At 44.7% G+C, this 18,402-nt stretch overlaps 1 protein-coding gene across 1 annotated transcript in view; it reads right to left on the bottom strand.

The window, feature by feature from the left end:
* Nucleotides 1-18,402, bottom strand: part of GRK3 (G protein-coupled receptor kinase 3) — a 59,675-nt gene that overhangs the window by 13,078 nt on the left and 28,195 nt on the right. Inside the window, exons 4-13 of the mRNA XM_058851465.1 lie at nucleotides 16,090-16,191; nucleotides 15,218-15,292; nucleotides 14,224-14,285; nucleotides 13,089-13,140; nucleotides 12,376-12,467; nucleotides 9,734-9,833; nucleotides 4,250-4,328; nucleotides 3,713-3,843; nucleotides 2,880-2,974; nucleotides 1,945-2,052 (exon numbers count right to left, since the gene is read on the bottom strand). Coding sequence (XP_058707448.1) covers nucleotides 1,945-2,052; nucleotides 2,880-2,974; nucleotides 3,713-3,843; nucleotides 4,250-4,328; nucleotides 9,734-9,833; nucleotides 12,376-12,467; nucleotides 13,089-13,140; nucleotides 14,224-14,285; nucleotides 15,218-15,292; nucleotides 16,090-16,191 — 896 coding nt within the window. The remainder of the gene's footprint in view (nucleotides 1-1,944; nucleotides 2,053-2,879; nucleotides 2,975-3,712; nucleotides 3,844-4,249; nucleotides 4,329-9,733; nucleotides 9,834-12,375; nucleotides 12,468-13,088; nucleotides 13,141-14,223; nucleotides 14,286-15,217; nucleotides 15,293-16,089; nucleotides 16,192-18,402) is intronic.

Here is an 18,402-nt window from a genome sequence, read left to right as displayed (position 1 = left end):
AGGGTATTTCAGCTGTGGCAATGCCAGGAAAGAGTGGAGCATCCTATTAGTCCTATCCTTCCCCCTCATCAGTCCTGTCCTGCAGAACAATCTGATCCACAGGAAGGCGAGTAGGAGGTTGGGTAGTTCTTAAAAAGTGATCTGGCCTTAAAGATGTGCTTCAAATGCCTCACCAATTACATCTATCTCCCAAAAAACCTCAACAGTTTCCAGCTAACACGGAAAAACCCCAAGCAGTCATCACCCACAGGGATTTAAACCCAAGGATTTCTATAGGGAAGGTGAGCATGACCCACTGAACTCACCACTCCCCAGCATGGACAGTAAGGAGATAAGAGATCACAGATCCCACAGCATCAGCCACTGGAAAGATATCTGATGGTATCTTGTAAATTATCAGCTTCATCCCTTTCCTGCTTCATAATTCTGGTTTGAATTTGAATTTTCCTCTGAGCTATGGAAGACCGTGGCACATTAGAGATTTATCACACAGTCCCTCATGAAAGAAAGAAGCAGTATTGTAGTAAGAGATATTTTGATTACATTCAGGATATATTCCCTGCTTCTTTTCTTTAAAGTCTTGAGGGGATGATGTTTTTCACAATCAAAATGTTTTTCACTTATCAGTTCCATTAATTAGCTATTCTAAAGCATTCTGGCTTACCACATGGCAGCGTGTACCAGCATGTTTCAACTGGAGACCTGCTACTCCCAAGTTACTTTCCTTTTATTCTCAAAAATGTTCTGATTGATGGATGCAATGGATGGACCAGGACTTCAATTTTTCTCTTTTTAGCGTGACAGGTAAATGGTTCCCACACAGCCTCATGTACTTTGACAAGGATGCTCTGAGTAGATCAGGGAAGAAAATGATTCACTGGCGACTGATGGGCAGATTCTGTGCCAGACTAAATTTACCAAATACCAAGAAATGGCACCATGTGCCCAGCCCTTGTTTTGGGATGTGTTTAATTGGCTTCAGAACAGATGAAGAATAAGAGTTCATCGTGAATAATGCTCTGGCTTCTGGCTGAGCACTGATGCCACCCTGAACATCTCTGCCAGGGAGAATCACAGCCCAAAGACCGGCAATTTAAACACCACTTCTTTCTTTATTTGCACCCTTACATAGTCTGCTCTGTGCACAATTAATGTTAAATTGATACAGTTCTAGAGTTCAATTCACAAGTCACACTCTGACCTTCCTTTGTCATGTGTCTGCATTGAGATAAAAGCTTATAATTAATTATGTGTGAGGACACAGAATGACCTAATGATCAATCTTTACAGAGAAGCACTATGAAAAGCCTCAGATTTCTTCTGGTTTGCCATTAACAGCGAGAATGCCATTTTCAACAAGCATTTGCCCATCAGTGCTTGTTGACTGCTCAGATAAACCCCATGGCATTAATCAATTCTAGACATGTAAGTTTAATGAGAAGGTAATTGCTGGCAAAGCTGTAATTATCGTGTACCTTTGGACACAGATAAGGTAAATGGAAGGATCCACACTTTGTACCTGGCCCAAACCCTGCAGGAGGGAAGGCTGAGTAGCACACAAAAAGGGACCAGTGCAGCCAAGAGCTTCTCCACACCACCAGGTCTCAGCCTAACACAAAGTCCACGATTTAACAGGGCTGCTTAGAGCACTCCAAGGAGCAACATCACAGCACTTAAAACACTACCAGCTGCCAAGAGAGGACTCAACTGCTGCACCAGCAGCTCAAGGAGCAGATGGAGGACCTGCCTTCCTCATGCCCCACACCTGTAGCTACTACAGCACGCAGGGCTTGCGTTTGGCTGGGTTTGGAAGAAAAAGCCTGGTTTTGTCTGACATGGGTCAGCACTGAGGGATCACTTCAGACAATCTGTCACACAGGATGGCCTGCTATTCCAGGGGACACCCACAGAGGCTCCCTAAGGCAAGGCAGGAGCCCCACTCACCCCCTCAGCAGCTTGAAGAGCATGCAGCCCAGGGAGAACCAGTCGGCGCTGCTGTCGTAGGCTGTGCCCTTCTGCAGCACCTCGGGGGCCATGTACCCGTGGGTTCCTCTGCAGAGCACAACAGCACAAAACACTCATTACATCCAACATTATCATTGGCCAAAAAAGAAAAAAAAATATTAAAAATCAGTATTCTATCAGTAAGACAGCCCAGATTGGAAAGAATTAATTTTAACCATTTTATTTGGCTTCCAAGGGGTTTCATGTGGCACTTGGGTGAGCACAGGACACTCCTGAACTCACCCCTGGGCACCACCAGGCATTGCTTTTAACCTTGACATGCTCAAAACATATGGACTGTTTTCAAGAAGCTACTGAATTGCAAATGTCTTAAGTGTGACAGGTTGGAGTTTCCTTTTTTGCATAAATTTCGAGACTAAATCAGGGCAATTGAGGACCCAAGAATAAAACATGCCAGGTAAGATGTGAATCCACACACAACTCCAGGAATTCAGATCTTAGTTAAATCCTGATGGCAAGAGGCAGAAAGGAACATAATTTGCCTTCAGTTCCATGAAGATCCAGAAAAGAGACACAATAAATCCAGGATTTTAGTCGGTTTGGGAATATTTAATTACCAGGTTGGGACAATTAAAGCAATCTGGCACTTTAACTCAGTCAGGTTCTTCTCTGAGCAGTGAATCATCCCGAAATAATGTGTCATCTCCCAGCCATGCCTACACATCAGCTGCTACAACTGTGCAGGAAAACAGGGAGAGGAGCCCAAAAAACCTCATTAGAGCCTCCAGCTCAGCAAGCCTGGGCCATACAAGTGTCATTCCTCCCCTTCAGGCAAAGTCAAGTTATAAAGACAAATTCAGGATGAATTTAGCACTACCTGTATGTGCAGCAAAGCTCCCAGACATAATACTTACACACTGGCATGTGGCTTCTTTTTGGAAAAGTCACAAGCCAGCCCAAGGTCTGATATCCTCACGTGCCCGTGTTCATCCAGCAGGATATTTGCAGGCTGGAAATCAACACAGGGAGGTGAGTGCTTGGTATTCCCCAGCTGACAACTGCAAACTCTCACAGCACAGCAACTCAAACATCAATACTCCCTGGTAATTGGTAATTGCCTTCTTTTATTTAACATCAATGTACCAGGCACTTCCTAGATAAAAATCTACCTTCTCACAGAGCACTACCATCAACTCCACAGGTTATGAAATACTGAATAACAGAAGGGAATAACCAGGCAAGGTTTGAAACACAAAGCAGGTAATAAATGAATAATCCATTCTGGCCTCAAGCTGCTTTGGGTTTCTTCACAGCAGGGTCTGTGTGTGGCTCTTACACCTTTTATTCCCAGCCTCTGGGCAAACTTTCATCCCCTTGTGCTGTCACTTGGTCCAGGGACTCTTCTCTGGGACCTGTCCTCAATTTCCCAGTTGTCAGTGAAACCCCTCAGCATCTCTCCTGCTGTTGTCCCCCATCACACACACAAAGGCCTCTTTCAGGGCTCCCATAAATACAGTATATCCTCTAGATTATTCCCATCAGGGAGAGAAGTAACACTTCACAGGATTTACTGTGACCCCCAGGAAGCCTCTCCCAGGCTGGTTAAACTGGATAATGGCACAGATTAGAACGACTTTGAAAACTTATTACAAAAATCTGGCAGATAAAGAAATAATCCAGCCAAGGAAAGGTTTCAGGAAAGGTAATCCATGGAAGTTATCCAAGGCAGGCACCCAACAGCCATTACCTTCAGGTCTCTGTACACCACGAAGCGATTGTGCATGTGCTCTAACCCCAGGATGATTTCAGTAGCATAAAACCTCATCTCTTTTTCAGAAAACACTCCATGCTGGGAGAGGTGGTAGTGCAAATCTCCTCCTGAAATGAGAATTGAGATGTAATTAAGTGAACAGTAAAATCTTATCCTGCAGGCACCCAGGGTGACACTGTGGGGGAACAGCACAGCTTTTGTAGGTTCTTATCACCTGTGGAGCACACAGCCCCACCCTCTGCAAATCTGTGTGGTGACAAAATAGCTGAGAAAGTTCATGCAGAGATTTGATCAGTCTGAAACTCCATTTTAAAATGCATTTATTTCATACACATTTGCATTCAGTGACTAATGCAGAAGAGGATTTCCACACAAGCAAAGGCTGTACCACACATTGGTTTGTGGAGAGCTCAATAAATCAGCTCATAGAGCAGCCCAGGCTTGAGGGACCAACCACCTCAGCAATCCTGCCAAAATTTCTGTAACATCATCATCTGCACAAGTCTTGCTTACCATTCATGAGGTCCAGAATGAAGCAGAGCTTGTCAGGGGTGTGGAAGGCATAGGTCATACAGACTATAAAAGGACAGTCCTGCAAGGGAAGAGTAAAGAGGTTCACCTCAGGCAAAAGGCAAAGTGTGACTTAGGAAAGCTAAAAATACATCTGCTCTTTTTCCTGCGCTATTTGCCAGTATTCCCAAGTTCTCTCCTCACTCCTGAAATGCAGCTACCCTGGTAACCCCTGTCCCCCCGTGAGGGCCCTGCCCAGGTGACAGTGAAGGTGTTTGGCCCCCCAGCAGCATTTCCAACAGAGGAATGCAAAGACATCAGGCAGGAAGTTGGGATTCTGGAGCATTACAATGTCCAGGAAGCAGCTACAGCAACATCCAAATCATGCAAAACCCACAACACAAGGGTGGTGGGAGCAAGTTTAGGAGGTCAGAGCAGAGCAGCCAGGGCAGGGATGGGTTACACCCCACACCTCCTGAACCTCAATTCACCCCATATTTAAGCAGCCATAAAAAATTCCACTGGAAAAACACATTTTTGTTCCCAAGGTCTGCTCAGGTGCTGGCACCTCCATGACACACGTTCAAAACCCCAAGGCACCAGCTGGCAGATCTTCCTCTGCACTGGGCTGTGCTGGATGCAAGGGCTAATTCATAATTATGGAATTGCTGAGGTTGGAGAAGCCCTCTGAGATGATGGAGTCCATCCCCCAGCACTGCCAAGGCCACCACTAACCCATGTCCCCAAGTGCCACATCCACACTGCTGTTAAATCCCTCCTGGGATGTGACTCCAACACTGGGCAGCTGTGCCAGGCCTGGAGAATCCTTTCCATGAAGAACAGACCTGCTTTGGTCCTGCTGGCCACACTACTGCTGATACAAGCCAGGAGGCTCCTGGCTAGAGACCAGGGGGTGGCTGTCACCTCATCAACTTCTTCTCCAAAGCCGTATGGGATGGAACCATGGACTGCTTTGGGTTGGGAGGGACCTCAAAGCTCATCTCATTCCAACCTCCTGCCAGAGGCAGGGACACCTTGATGGGAGGCTGTGGTACAAAAGCAGGGCTGTTTGGTGAGTCTGCAGAGATCCATTTGGGAATGGCTGGGCTCCAGGCCAGGCTGGGCTGTCCCATTCCACATCTGATCCCAAAGTGCCGAGGCCAGGAGGGAGCCGATCCCAGAGGAGCCCAGGACACCCCGCAGGAAGCAGAGCGTGGCCTCACGTGACTCCAACAATGAGGAAAACTCCTGGTGCTGCAGGATGGACAAGGGAAAGCTCTGGGAACCTCTGACAGGAACTCGCTCCCTTCCCAATTTAGAAACAGCAAAACACGGCGGCCTTGGGCAGCACGGGCCGGCTCCGGAGAGAGGAAAGGGAGGGACAGGGACACTTCAGAGCCCCTTCATCCTTCCATGAGCTTGAAATATAAAGGTTTCTAGACCTGACTGTAACCCCAGGGATCCCCACAGCGCCACATCCTTCCCTTCTCCAACCCCACTGCACTTCATGTTTTGCTCCCCCCAAAAGCTCCCTGCAGAGGGGAGGGATGGGTGTGAGACACCTGCACAACATCCAGGAAAAAAAGCCAAATTCCTAAATGGCCCTAAAAATAAGGAGCCTGATGTGGTGTCTTAACACAAGATACCACCTCTGGTTATGAACTCTGTGTTGGGGACTATTGTAGCTGCCACTTAACTTCACAACAGCAGCTTTAGCAGAATTATTAACTTAATTTCCTGCATCGACTGGGTAATTCAGAAGTGTGCCCAAGCAGGGCTCCTAAATTTTCAGAGCAATCTAATTACCCAGAAGGATTTAGTGGCAGAATTTTTAAACACCACATATAGACAAATAAAGAGGTTTTTCTACATCAGAACATAGCTTGCTTATATTTTTATGGATTTTAAAAATAAAAGTTATCTGGAAGTGTAAATGTGATGCATAACTCTTTTTTGTGCAAGCATTCCTAATTTCATCGCTGCCTTTCATCCCTGCTTAACAGAGAGAAAAACTGTACTGCAGTTCGGTATTTTTCTGACACAAAACCACAGCAAAAGTGTATTTTACAGCATAAAAATAAAAAAAAAAAAAAAGAAACCACCATACAATTATTTTTTTAAAGGACACATAAAGCAATAAAACCTATTTCCCCGGGAGAGCAATTCTTCATTGCAGTCAAGTTTCTGCTCTAATGAAAATAAGCAACATTACGACATTAATGTGTGAATTAAGACCAGTTTGGAAAGAGTTCCTTACATCCAAACAATCCTGGAGTGAGTCCAGAGAACTGCTGAAGTCAAATTTGTGGCAATAAATCATGTGGAAGGAAAAAAAAAAGTATTAGAGCAACCATAAAAAAAAAAAAAATAGGAATGTGATATTTTAAAGACATTAGCACATTAAAAAGTGCTCTAGGAGGAAACATTTGGTTTTGGCTGTTCACTGAAAGCCAAGCACTCGGCTTTGGGGCACAAAGGGACAGCAAACTGGGGACAAAGGTGCTCAGAGCAGCTGTGTCCCATTTTAACTGGAGGGCAGCTCTGTCCTGACATGCCACTCAAAGATGTGTCAATCACTGACTGAAACACATGAAAACCAAGTACCTGTTCTGCCCCCAAAAAAACAGATTATTGATCTCAGAGGGTTATTGTTCCCCGCTCATGATGGGTGGGAATCCTGGGGTGGCCCTCCAAGTGAGGATATTCTGGTATCCTATTTATCATCCCTTGGAGGAAATCTTGAATCCAGCTATCAGTAAAATTATCTCAAGATCTGGGTAAGGAAGCTGAACTGCTGGGGTTTTTAGAAAGAAAAAACTGGGAGCCACAAGAGAGAGGAGCCACAGCCCTGAACGGCCCTTGGAATTGCAACAAACAGATGGAATGATCCCCTCCTACCCTCAGGAAAGGATTCATGGAATAACCACTCCCTTCCACAAGCACCTTGGGACCAGCTGGTTTCATAAGGTCCATCACTGCCTTGGTGATTTCCATGCTGCAGTTTTTGAACAGAAATCAGGCCAAATACTGGCTACTACAGAAATTTAATATATTTTTCTTTTAACTGAAAGTAAAATCTTTTCCCTACTCTGTGACCTTCCAAGGATTTCACAATGCCTTTCCAGCCTGAAGGTCTCTGTGGGAGGGGAAGATGGGGGCCTGTGTCTTGCAGAAGAGGAAACCCAAAGCTCAGTGACAGTTTGTCCCCGTTACACCACAGTGACACAGCAAAGGCACCAACGGAGACTGAGCCCTGCAGAGCCCAGGTTGGTGCCACCAGGCCCATCCAAGAGGCTCCAGATGCTCTGCAGAGGTGCCTGGTGTATTCCTGAACCCATTGGAAATGGGGCCATGGGAAGCTGCTCTCAGCACGCAGCCACGACCGACTCCAGCATGGAGTCCCTGCTCCAGGAGTGCTGAGGAATTCCAGAGCTTGAGGTGGATGAACAGAACTGATTACACAACCAGCTGTGTCATCTGCACAGCTGTTCTTATGCATTTTGCAGAGACATCTGGATTCCAAATTACATGACTAACTGTACTGTGATGGACATCCCAGCTCCATTCTGCCCCGAGCAGCACAGAACTGTCCCTGGGCACACCATGTGCCACTGCAGCCTCCCAGATTCTATTCAGGGATTGAAGGAATTCTCTTATTCCACCACCTTCAAAACCTGTCTCATTCTGCATATTCCAAGTGCTCCAGCCTCTCCTGCCCAGGTGTACCTGACCTGAATGAGCAGCACTTTGTACAAAACCTCTCTTCAAAGTCCTTCAGATTTCTGAGAATCTGAAAGAAATGTCACTGTAATGAGCTGATAATCCTTAACAAAAGAAACAAATGGTTCCTCCTGCTGCTCCCCCTGCTCAAAGCCTCACTGTGTGCTGGCCTCTGAGAAAACTGCCTCCACCAGCAGCTCCTGAACTATTTTGTCTTTGAATCTCTAGACATGCAAATTCACATTCAGTGCTGGAGCCACAGAAACACAAAGTTAATGGGACAATTTTTAGTCATTTGCCTCAATTTCTGGTCTAGTCTCCTACTCCCCACTGGTTTTCAGGAATCCTGACACACGCAGACAAACCACAACCTATCTCTGGTGAAAACAGGTAACTTGATTAAAAAGTCTGAAGGGCTAAATCACACATCCCAGAATGGCTGGGGTTGGAAGGGACCTTAAAGTTCATCCAGTTCTACCCCTGCAAGGCAGGGACAATTTCCACTATCCCAGGTTGCTCCAAGCCCCTCCAACCTGGCCCTTGGGCACCTCCAGGGATGGAGCAGCCACAGGTTCTCCAGGCCAGGGCCTCACACCCTCACTGGGAAGAATTCCTTCCTAATATCCCTCCAGCAGTGGGAATCCATTCTCCCTTGTCCAAGTCCCTCTCCAGCTCTCCTGGAGCCCCTTTAGGCACTGGAAGGAGCTCTAAGCTCTCCCTGGAGCCTTGGCTCCACTCATGGTGGCCATGGCAGTGCTGAGATAATGCCTGGACTTGAGGACCTTCAAGATCTGTCCCACAGAAAAGATCCTCTGATCTCTGGGGACACGGCCCTGGTGCCTCAGAACAAAGCCCAGTGTTTGTTCCCTGCTGGGATTCCTGCTCCTTGCACAAGCCTGGAACAAAACCACGCAGGATCCCCGCTCATCCCTCCCGTGTCTGCTGGGAACGGGGGATGTGTTCCCACACTGAGTGTTTAATTCATGCACTGCAAGGTGAGGGAAGTGAACCTTCCTGCCAGCATCACCTGTAGCCATGGCAACCACAGTGTCACTGCAATGAGGGCAGAGCCACCTCCAATCCTGCCTGGAATTTCTTGGAGCCCAACACACCTCAGCCACCACCCAGCGGCCCCAGGGCTGGGGAGCCAACACCAGGCAGGTCCTGGCTTTTTACACACACCAGTGATGGTTTCCACTTTAGATTCTAATTAATCCAATTTTAATCCAGTTTATAAATAGAATAGATGGGCAGACTGGCCTGGTACAACTTGGCTCAGCTACAGGACATAGAAAACAAAAAGGGAAAAATTGGATATCGGAGTAATAGGAAAGGGAAGATGAACTGGAGTCTTGTCTGCACTAGCACTTAAGATTCCACAAAGTACTATCTAACTATAGTTAAAAATATAGAAAAAAAAAAAAAAAAGCATCTTTTTTACAAGACAGAATCGTGTTTTGGAAAAGTTTCAAACAAAAATACTTAAAAAAGGATATTTAAAAAGTCAGGAGGGTGGGAGGATGAATTACCTCAGAAATGGGCACCCCCTCAAGCCTCTGCAGCAAGGATGCTCATTCTGTAGGACCCAAACTGATCAAGCAAGTTTGGTTTTCCCTTCTCATTTCACACACATTGCAAGAATCAGGGGGAGGGCTCCAGTGGGGGTTAATTTTTGCATCTCACTCAACGGAATTGATGGAATATGCATTATATATAACAGCTTTTACATTATATGGAAGAAAGAAAGAATAACACAGTGATACTTACTCCTGTACTGACAAGAGACAGCATAATTCTTTCATTTAAGGCTAATGTTTCTCCTTGCTTCATTTTGATTCTCTTCTTATCTAAACATTTCATTGCATACCTGAAAAAAAACCAAAACAGCCACTCAGAAAAAGCACCAAAAATCTCCTCTATCAGAACTCTTCACGGGCAGTCAGGCCACGCACATTTACAGGATCCTGCAAGCAAGCTCCTGAAACTCTGAAACCCAGGACTAAAAACATCATTTCAGGCTAAATACAAAACTTCCAGAAATCTCCCAGAATTAACATATTTCCAGCAGAAGCCTCCTGACAGAGAAATGTGCTTTAACAAATAATTCCATGTCCAAACCATCACAGTGAGATAGGAATTACACAACATATATTCATTTTCTTATACCTACAAGCAAGGATCTGCCATAGGAATTAAATAACAGAATCTCTGTTATGGTTCAATTTAATTCCAACAGTTTCAGCTCCACCAGGAAAGCAATATCTTGAACACACACTGAGTCTTATATATATACATATATTTATTATTTTTTTCCTTAATTTTCTTTCTACTCAGAAAAAGGTCAGATACACACAAGAAAGCTTTTTTAGTCTTCTACCATCTGTGCTACACAAATTAATAAAATTTTGCTCACAAAGGATGTTACCCTAACAACCACCAACCACAGGAGGATATGATACAGGCTGGGTATTTTTCCAAGACGTTGTGGGGTGTTCATTAATAGACATCAGTGAGAAGGACACGTGTGTTCCTCCACAGAAGACTCCTAGACATGGGAACCCATGGATTTTTAGGAAAACACCAAATTACAGCAGTGCTTCAATGCCCATCCCCATCCAGCCCCAGGGCCTCACCTTGGCTGCAGCTCCCTGAAACAGCCACGTCATTCCTGACATCAGTGTGTTGGGAGCGGGGGAGTGAGGGTGAATTTTAAGTTTCCAGGCTGGGAATATATTCATGTGTTCTTGCTGAGGAGTAAAAATGAGCCCTAACCCTGCCCTGATTGGAGAGTGGCACTGGGGATGTTCAAGGCTGATGGAAATCACAGAATCACTGAATAGTTTGGGTGGGAAGAGACCTTAAATTCATAGGCAAGGACACTTTCCACGATCCCAGGTTGCTCCAAGCCCTGTCCAACCCAGCTCTGGAACTTTCCAGAGATGGGGCAGCCACAGTTTCTCTTGGAACCCGTCCCAAATCAAGTCTGTGGCTGTCCTGCTGTCCCTGGAATGCTGCTTCTGGCCCCTCTGGAGGTGCTGGCAGGGGTGGTTGGCAGAAGCCTCAGGTGTGTGGGTGCTCAGTGAACGCTGCTGGTGTTACCTGGGAGGGAGGGGAGGCTTCCCACGCTGCTGGCAGGCTCCAATGCAGCACAGGCAGCCATCTACAGGGGATGGGATCTGGGTCAGGGATGGGCACACAGGGTTTGGATCAAGAAGAACTAAACCAAACCTCTACCCAGAAGCTGAACCTCATCTTAATTTTTGCTTAGAATTTGAAAAAGAAGGTTGGTTTTCCCACATTTCGCTTCCCTTTGCTCTATTTATATCTGATAAAACCTGTCCTTTGCTTCACTTTTCCTGTCCTTCTCACTTCCCAAGGGTTTATCCACCTCCTGCCAGAGCCCTGCTCAGACATGGAGATGGCTGGGACTCTGAGAACTGCCTGCTGAGCGTGCCTCAAGCTAAATAAAATGTTTATTTTTGTACATGGACAAATGAATGAATTGTACATGGACAAAAAGTACCAAAGCAAGAATAAAGCCAGCGTTGTTAGTAAGAGTATTAATATAAATACTTGAAGTCACTGCAGAAATACTGAATATAATAATAGCAACATTAAGATGTCTTCCACTTGTTAAGAGTCAGAAGTTTATTATTAACAAGGATGTCAGGCACACACAAGAGCCAGCTGGAACCAGACACAGGGCACCTCACACATGCCCTGCTCACTTGGAAGGAAAATGTTTAAGGATGGGCTGTGGACTAAAATTGTCCGGAGAAAAGCAAGATGGAAGGGTGATGTGTAAATAAAGAAATGGATTGACATTGAGAACAACTGGTTAAATCCATGTCCAGATGTTCAGATCAGAACACAATGGGACAATGATGTCTAGAAATGGAAATCTGATGATCAGGGGAGGTGTGTGAATGGTAAGACCACAAAAAGAATAAAAAAACCACCCAGGGCTGACCCTGGTGGTCCCACAGAGAGCTCTGGGAAGCACAAGTGCAGCAGTGGGATATCCCCTTCCAAATGGGATCACTGCTTTCACCACACATGGCACTGATGCCTGGAACCAGGAACAGCACACTGGGAATGGGCTCTGACCCAAGGAACTGTTGGAGCACACACCTGATTTGAACACATGGGCATTTTCCACTGGTTTTGACAGGATATTTCCATGTGCCCAGGAGCTGTGTGAAACTGAGCCCCTGCATGGCATGGAACAGGATCCAAGAGCAAACTGCAGTGAGCCAGGAATCAGAACCTCTGGGGATGAAACTTCATTACAAAGAACTTTACAGCAACGTGATGCTGCTTTCCAGTGATTTCCTAAGAAAGGATTGGAAGGATTTCCTCACTAGTCCAGAGCTTAAAATCACCTCTGCCGTAGAGTGTGTGATACTCACATTTTTCCAGTGTCTGCTTTTCTGCAGCCGTACACTTCACCAAATCCCCCTCTTCCTATTATTCTATGTACACTAAAATCATTCATAGTCAGCTGCAAATGGGAACAGAAACAACAAAACAAGACCTTCATTTTTCCAGCATTAAAAAAAACTTACTGTGAAAACATCTAAATGATCCATGAATGTGTTGAGATCCTCAACTGTAATTCAACAGCATTTACTGTGCTGGAAAAGGAGCCCCTTATTGTTGATATTTCCATGTACTTGGAAGCACTACAGCACAAAGTAGCAACAAGGGGAATGAGGCTGCTGCTCCCAAAAACTGCCAGTCTCATTCAGGGCTATTTCTGCAGCCCAAGTGGTCACAGAGAAGTGCAGAGGGACAAAAGCAGAGGCCAAGGGAAGGGGCTCAGAGGGTGCTGGGGTCACGGCAGGACTGGAGTGGGAAAGGGACGTGGACAGGGATTAGGGCTGATAAAGAGCAGCAATTCTGGCAGTTCAGCTCTTTCAGCCATTAAAAAATCAAAATTCTATTAACTGAGGAAGGCAGAGGGGACGTCCAGACAGGAATCATCAGGGCTGTGCCTAAGAATAGCAGAGCAGTGACATCCACCACCCTCCTTAATGAGGCCTTTGCAGAGCAGGATTCAAAACTGAACATTCTCTTTCCTGTATCAGCCTCTGACAAGATAAATATACTTGTAAGTACTTACATGAATATTTAGCTCTACATTTTTCCATTGACAAAATCTAGTAAACTTGTCACTGCAAAAGAAAAAAAAAAAAGTTTAAAAGTTGTCTGAGACTATTGTGTAGAGTATTACAGGAAATGTCAAGACTCTGATATTTAAAATCTAGTCTGAGCTAGGGCGTGGGGTGGTATTTAATAAATGACAGCCTTCCTTTCACCAACTGTAATCTTACCCCCACCAAGAAAAACAATTCCTAGGCAGAGCACACTCCATGTTCTACATCCTTGGGAGAGAAAGAGAGCAGATAACCTTATCCCTGGCAGTGCTCAGTGTGTCCCCACATCTCTCTTGCACGGTTTTCAACCGTTCAAAGATGGTTTTCAATTTTTAAACAACTACGTTTGGAGCTAACAAACATTTAAATTACATCAAGAGAAAGATAATTATAAGAAAACACAGGCAGCTCGATTTATGTTAATGAACCTCCATATACTCCAAGGAACATTTTAAACTCATTTTATCTTAAAATAGGGAAGACATCAGCAATACCACAGGCTTTGGGAAAAAAAAGGAATAAAACAGTTGCTTATTCCTACATGAATAATTAAGTATTTATTTTCAAAGTAAGAAATAACAGTTTTATGGAGGCATTTTTATAATTATCACAGAATGGCACCAAACCAGTTTAGAAAATGGATTTGGGTGCTCCTGGGTGGCAGCTGAGCTTTCCAGAGCCAGACACAGGAGCAGGAAAGGGCTGCTCTGCAGAGCCAGACATGTGCCTGCAATTCTTTATTCCACCTTCATTTCGAGGGGCCCAGCCCCAAACCACCAGGGCTGGGTCTCCCAGTCCCACACCAGAAATGGGCACTCACAGAACACCCCCAAAACCCCAGTTCTGCCTTTTCACAGCCCAAACTCCAACCTCTCCCTGCTGAGACTGAGAAATCCCTCAGCTTTCCAGCTGTTCCACTCACACATCCTGACACTGATCAGGATATCCCACAAAGCTGGGTATTTACAGAGCTTGCTGAGAAACTCCATTTGATTAATCATGCATTAATACACATTTTTAGCCTTATTTATAGCAGTACTGAAAGGACCTGCCTTCCCACTACATTAGGCAGATAATTCAGGTAATATTCCCTGTTCATACCTTTCCATAAATTTTTGAAATATTTTTCCTCGGAGACTATCACAAATTTCTTCTATATATGGCTAAAAAGGGTGAGGAAACACAATTAGTATTTAAGCAGACAATAAATGGCTTTTTTTAGTCCCATCCATTATATAGTTGGCCCCACACAGCTCCTGGGTTGTCCTCAAGAACCCTCAACAAAGGATTTTAGCTTTATTTGGCTTTTGGAATGTGAGAAGGTGCCCTGAAGTCAAACACAAAATATTTTTGTGAGCTAGAAAACCTTAAGGGGTGTGAGGGCAAAAAGTTCTTCTTTCAAGTGTATTTAAACAATAAATTGTCACCCCTGTGGAACCCAAACTTCCCAGAGCTGCTCCCTCATCTTTGTGGTGCTTCTCTCCTCTCTGCCCTCGCTGAGAGATCAGCACCTTGAAATCACAGGTGACTTTTCCCAGGGAAATCCCTTCCCTGGGTGTGTGATGGCCCAACCTTCCCCCAGTTAGTGCTGAGACATCACCCAGCACTGCAATCACCACTTCCCAGCTCATGGCAACAGCCAGAACAGCTCAGGAGCACAAGAGACACCAGGCAGGGGCAACCTCCACATTTTTTCAGCATATAAAAATACATCAGATTTAGATAAAAGACATTTAAGCTTACAAACACCCCCACGATGGGTAAGACAATTTCTCCACTGTTGCAGCTCAGTTCACCCTGACAGGATGAGCATCTTCCTGATGGAAAGTGATTTACTCTAAATCATTTAATGGCTTAAAATTACACAACTATAAAAACTCTTCTGTTCACACACCAAGGTATAGTTTGCTTTTCTAAATGTGCTTGAAAATATTATAGATAAGAAGAGTAAATTGTAATTTTGACTTGGAAAAGCATTTCAGTCCCACTTACAGCACAGAATATGTACCAGTCCCATTTATTCTGTCTCTTTAAACAACATCTAAAAAGTCACTTTCTGTCACAGAAGCTGAATGTTCAGACTGTGAAAGCTCACCTGGAAAAGGCTGGCTGGCACTTGTTTCTTGGCTAAATGTGTTTGTACATGATCTACAGCTTGCTTTGAGAAAGGCTTTTGGAAAAGAAAAAGGAAGATTTCAAACAGTTGGAACTGTCAGGAGTTTCATTTCAGGTCACAGCACTGTTTTTCTTTTCCCCAAATGGAAACACCGACCCCAAGGAGAATCAATAGGGCCTCCCACAGGTATTGTGTGAAACGTGCAGAGTGATCCAGGTAACAGGATTATTCCGAAGCAGAAAGGCAGGAGAGGGGAGGATGAGGAGGAGGAAGGTAAAAATCAAAGAGGGTGATGATCCTCCTTTAACAAATCCATGAAAAATCCCATTTACAGGCACAGCTCCAGAGCCAGAAGCAGACATGGACTTTTTACTAATAAAATAATGCATTTTGGGGAAAAAAACCAAAACAACAACTAGAAGCTTAAACCCTCCACCCAAAGCACGATACAACACCCTGCAAATTCTTCTTTCAAATGAGAACATGTGAAACTGTTAAGAACAGACCAACGGGCCCAAACCTCAGCTGGAGGAAATGTGTCTTTTCAGTGACTTTAGCCACATCTCTATATACACACCTTGCATTTATTTCATCCTTTCGGAAACAGACATTTAATCTAAAGAAACATAAACCAGAAAAATCTCCTGATACTTCCTTTGTGTGCCACTAAGTTAAATAAAAATTGCAGCACGCAATTTACACCTCAAAAAAATTTAAAAAAAAAAATTAAAAATAAAAAAAATAATTAAAAAAAGCATCATTCTGGATTTCAAAGGCAAATCCAGAGCACCCTGTGGATGGAACAGCAGATGTTCCTGCTGCCAGGCAGGGGGAAAGGGCAGGATACCCACGTGGGAACAGGAGAGCAGCTCCTTCATGATGTAGGTGTCGTAGATCTGCCGGCTCCGCGACAGCCGCTCCTCCTCCGAGTCCAGCTTCTCGTACTCCTTGATCTGCAGCACAAGGACAAGCACACACCACACGTTTTCTGGTGATTTCTCCCTCAAAACGGGACTTTGGCTGAAGTTTTATTTTATTATTTTCTTTATTGATGAAAAATCACCTGCAACAGCACAGTTACAGCTGGGATTTCTCTTTAATATTGGAATTTTCCAGCCCTGGCACAGCTGCCCAGGGCACTGGTGGAGTCCCCATCCCTGCAGGGATTTAACTGTGGCACTTGGGGACATGCTCAGTGGTGGCCTTGGCAGTGCTGAGTGAACAGGGGCACTCGATGGGCTGAGAGGGCTCTTCCAACCCAAAAATTCCCTGATCACAGCACATCTGGCACAGACGTCCAAGAAAGAATATAAAGCACATTTCAGAATGTTCATACAGCTCAGCTACACCGTGGATCTGAACCCTAAAGGTGGCTAAAAGACAGCTTTACAAAATACATCACGTCTCCTCAGGTGTGCTGTAAGAGATCAGCACGTTCCAGCTGAAACAGCAATCCCAAATAATTCATTTACAGAACAAAACCTGACCACCAGCTCCAGAACAAAAAGTTCACCAAGTCCACAGGTCCTCTGGAGCGTATTAAAGGAAAGAGTTCTTCCAGGAATGACAAAATGTAAAAAAAACATGCAAGGGGAAAGACTCAGCTGTGACTTCCTGGACTTTCCCAGCCTGAGAAGTCCTGGAATGCAGATACCTGGCAGTGAGCAGATCTGCTCTGTGCCACAGAATGCCAGGATTGCTTAGGTTGGGAAAAAATCCTCCAAGATCATCAAATCCAATTATCAAGAGACAAACTGGAATCAACCTACCTCTGGAGGTGGAACGTTAATTAAACTCAGTATCTTTCTAGCTGTACTCCTCTTGTTTGCTGACATGATAAGGCACCAGTCCCACCCCGATTTGCCATCTGTGCTGCTTCCCCCTTGATACCAATTTATAATTAAAATGACTCAAAACGTCTTTGCCCAAGAAACACTTTTAATTAATGCAATGACACAAAATAATTAGCAGTACAGGAGGGAAGCCTGATGGATATCTGATTGTTTTATTTGAGTACAACCTCCTGTCCCTCAATGTTTGGTTGTTAAAGGACTCAACTCCCCAGCCAGTGTTGAGGGGTCTCAGCAGAGCTCCCCCAGAGATCAAAAGGATCTCCTCAAAAACTGGGATCTGAGTGAATTTGTTTTCAAGTATTTAGAAGCTCTTTTTTTCCCTTTTTTTCTTTTCCCCCCCTTTTTTTTTTCTCTACTTTTTCTTTTAAATTCCTTTTCTTTTCCTTCTGAAACTGATCAGGATGAATCACTCATCCTGTTAAATGCCTGATCGTGACTCCAGCTGCAGTGATATGAAATCCCTGGAGTACGGAGCTCTTCTACATCAAGCGATTTTTAATGTAGCAATGTACTCAGATTATTCTATGTGTAATAAATGCAGCAAGTAAATCAAATATATAAAAAAAGGAAAAGCTCCTGGATCCGGTATGTCACAGAGGAAAACACAATGAACCTCTCTTTAAATATCTTTAATGGGATTTTTCCAGAAGTACATGACAAAGCACTGAAATTCTTTTGAGGCAACACTTTGCTAATAACCTAAAAATACAATTTTGAATTGTTTCAGAGATAAAGAGGCAGCCAAAAATATCTTGCTAAATAATCTGGTACAACAGGCCTTTTTGGATTACTTATGACAGTGATATCTTCAAGTGTATAAAGAGATAGAAATGACAGAAAAAGGTTCTTTATTGACAGCAGGTATCTGATCTGAGTGGGGGAATGGAATCTTGCTGAGGATTGACCTCCAAATTGATACCAGCTGTTTGTGCTGATAGCAAGAAAAAAGTTAAATTCTCAGCTCAAGAGTGAGGCAACCAAGGCTATCCCAGCTCTAATTAACCCTGAGCATCAGGCATGGGCAGGTCTGCCCTGAAATCAGCACCTGCAGAGGATTCACTGGAGGTTTATTCAGTGCCACAGATGTAACAGGGAACGAATGAATGGAGCCATGGAGCTCAGACCGTGCAGCAGCAGAAGCTGGGGAGGGCCAGGGCATTCCTTGGAATTATGGATCCTTTGGGACGTGCCCTGCAGTGTCTGTCAGCTCCTTCACTGGGTATCTCCTGACAAGGGACACAACTCATCCAAGGCCACCTCTCGTGTCCCCTCTGCAGCCCTGCCACGGCAGCTCCTGGAGCATCTGAGCAG

Source organism: Poecile atricapillus, chromosome 16 (genome assembly GCF_030490865.1).
Source record: "Poecile atricapillus isolate bPoeAtr1 chromosome 16, bPoeAtr1.hap1, whole genome shotgun sequence".
In the NCBI taxonomy this organism is placed as follows: Eukaryota; Metazoa; Chordata; class Aves; order Passeriformes; family Paridae; genus Poecile; species Poecile atricapillus.
Note: the sequence above shows the minus strand (reverse complement) of the source record. Positions and strands in the feature narration are given on the sequence as shown.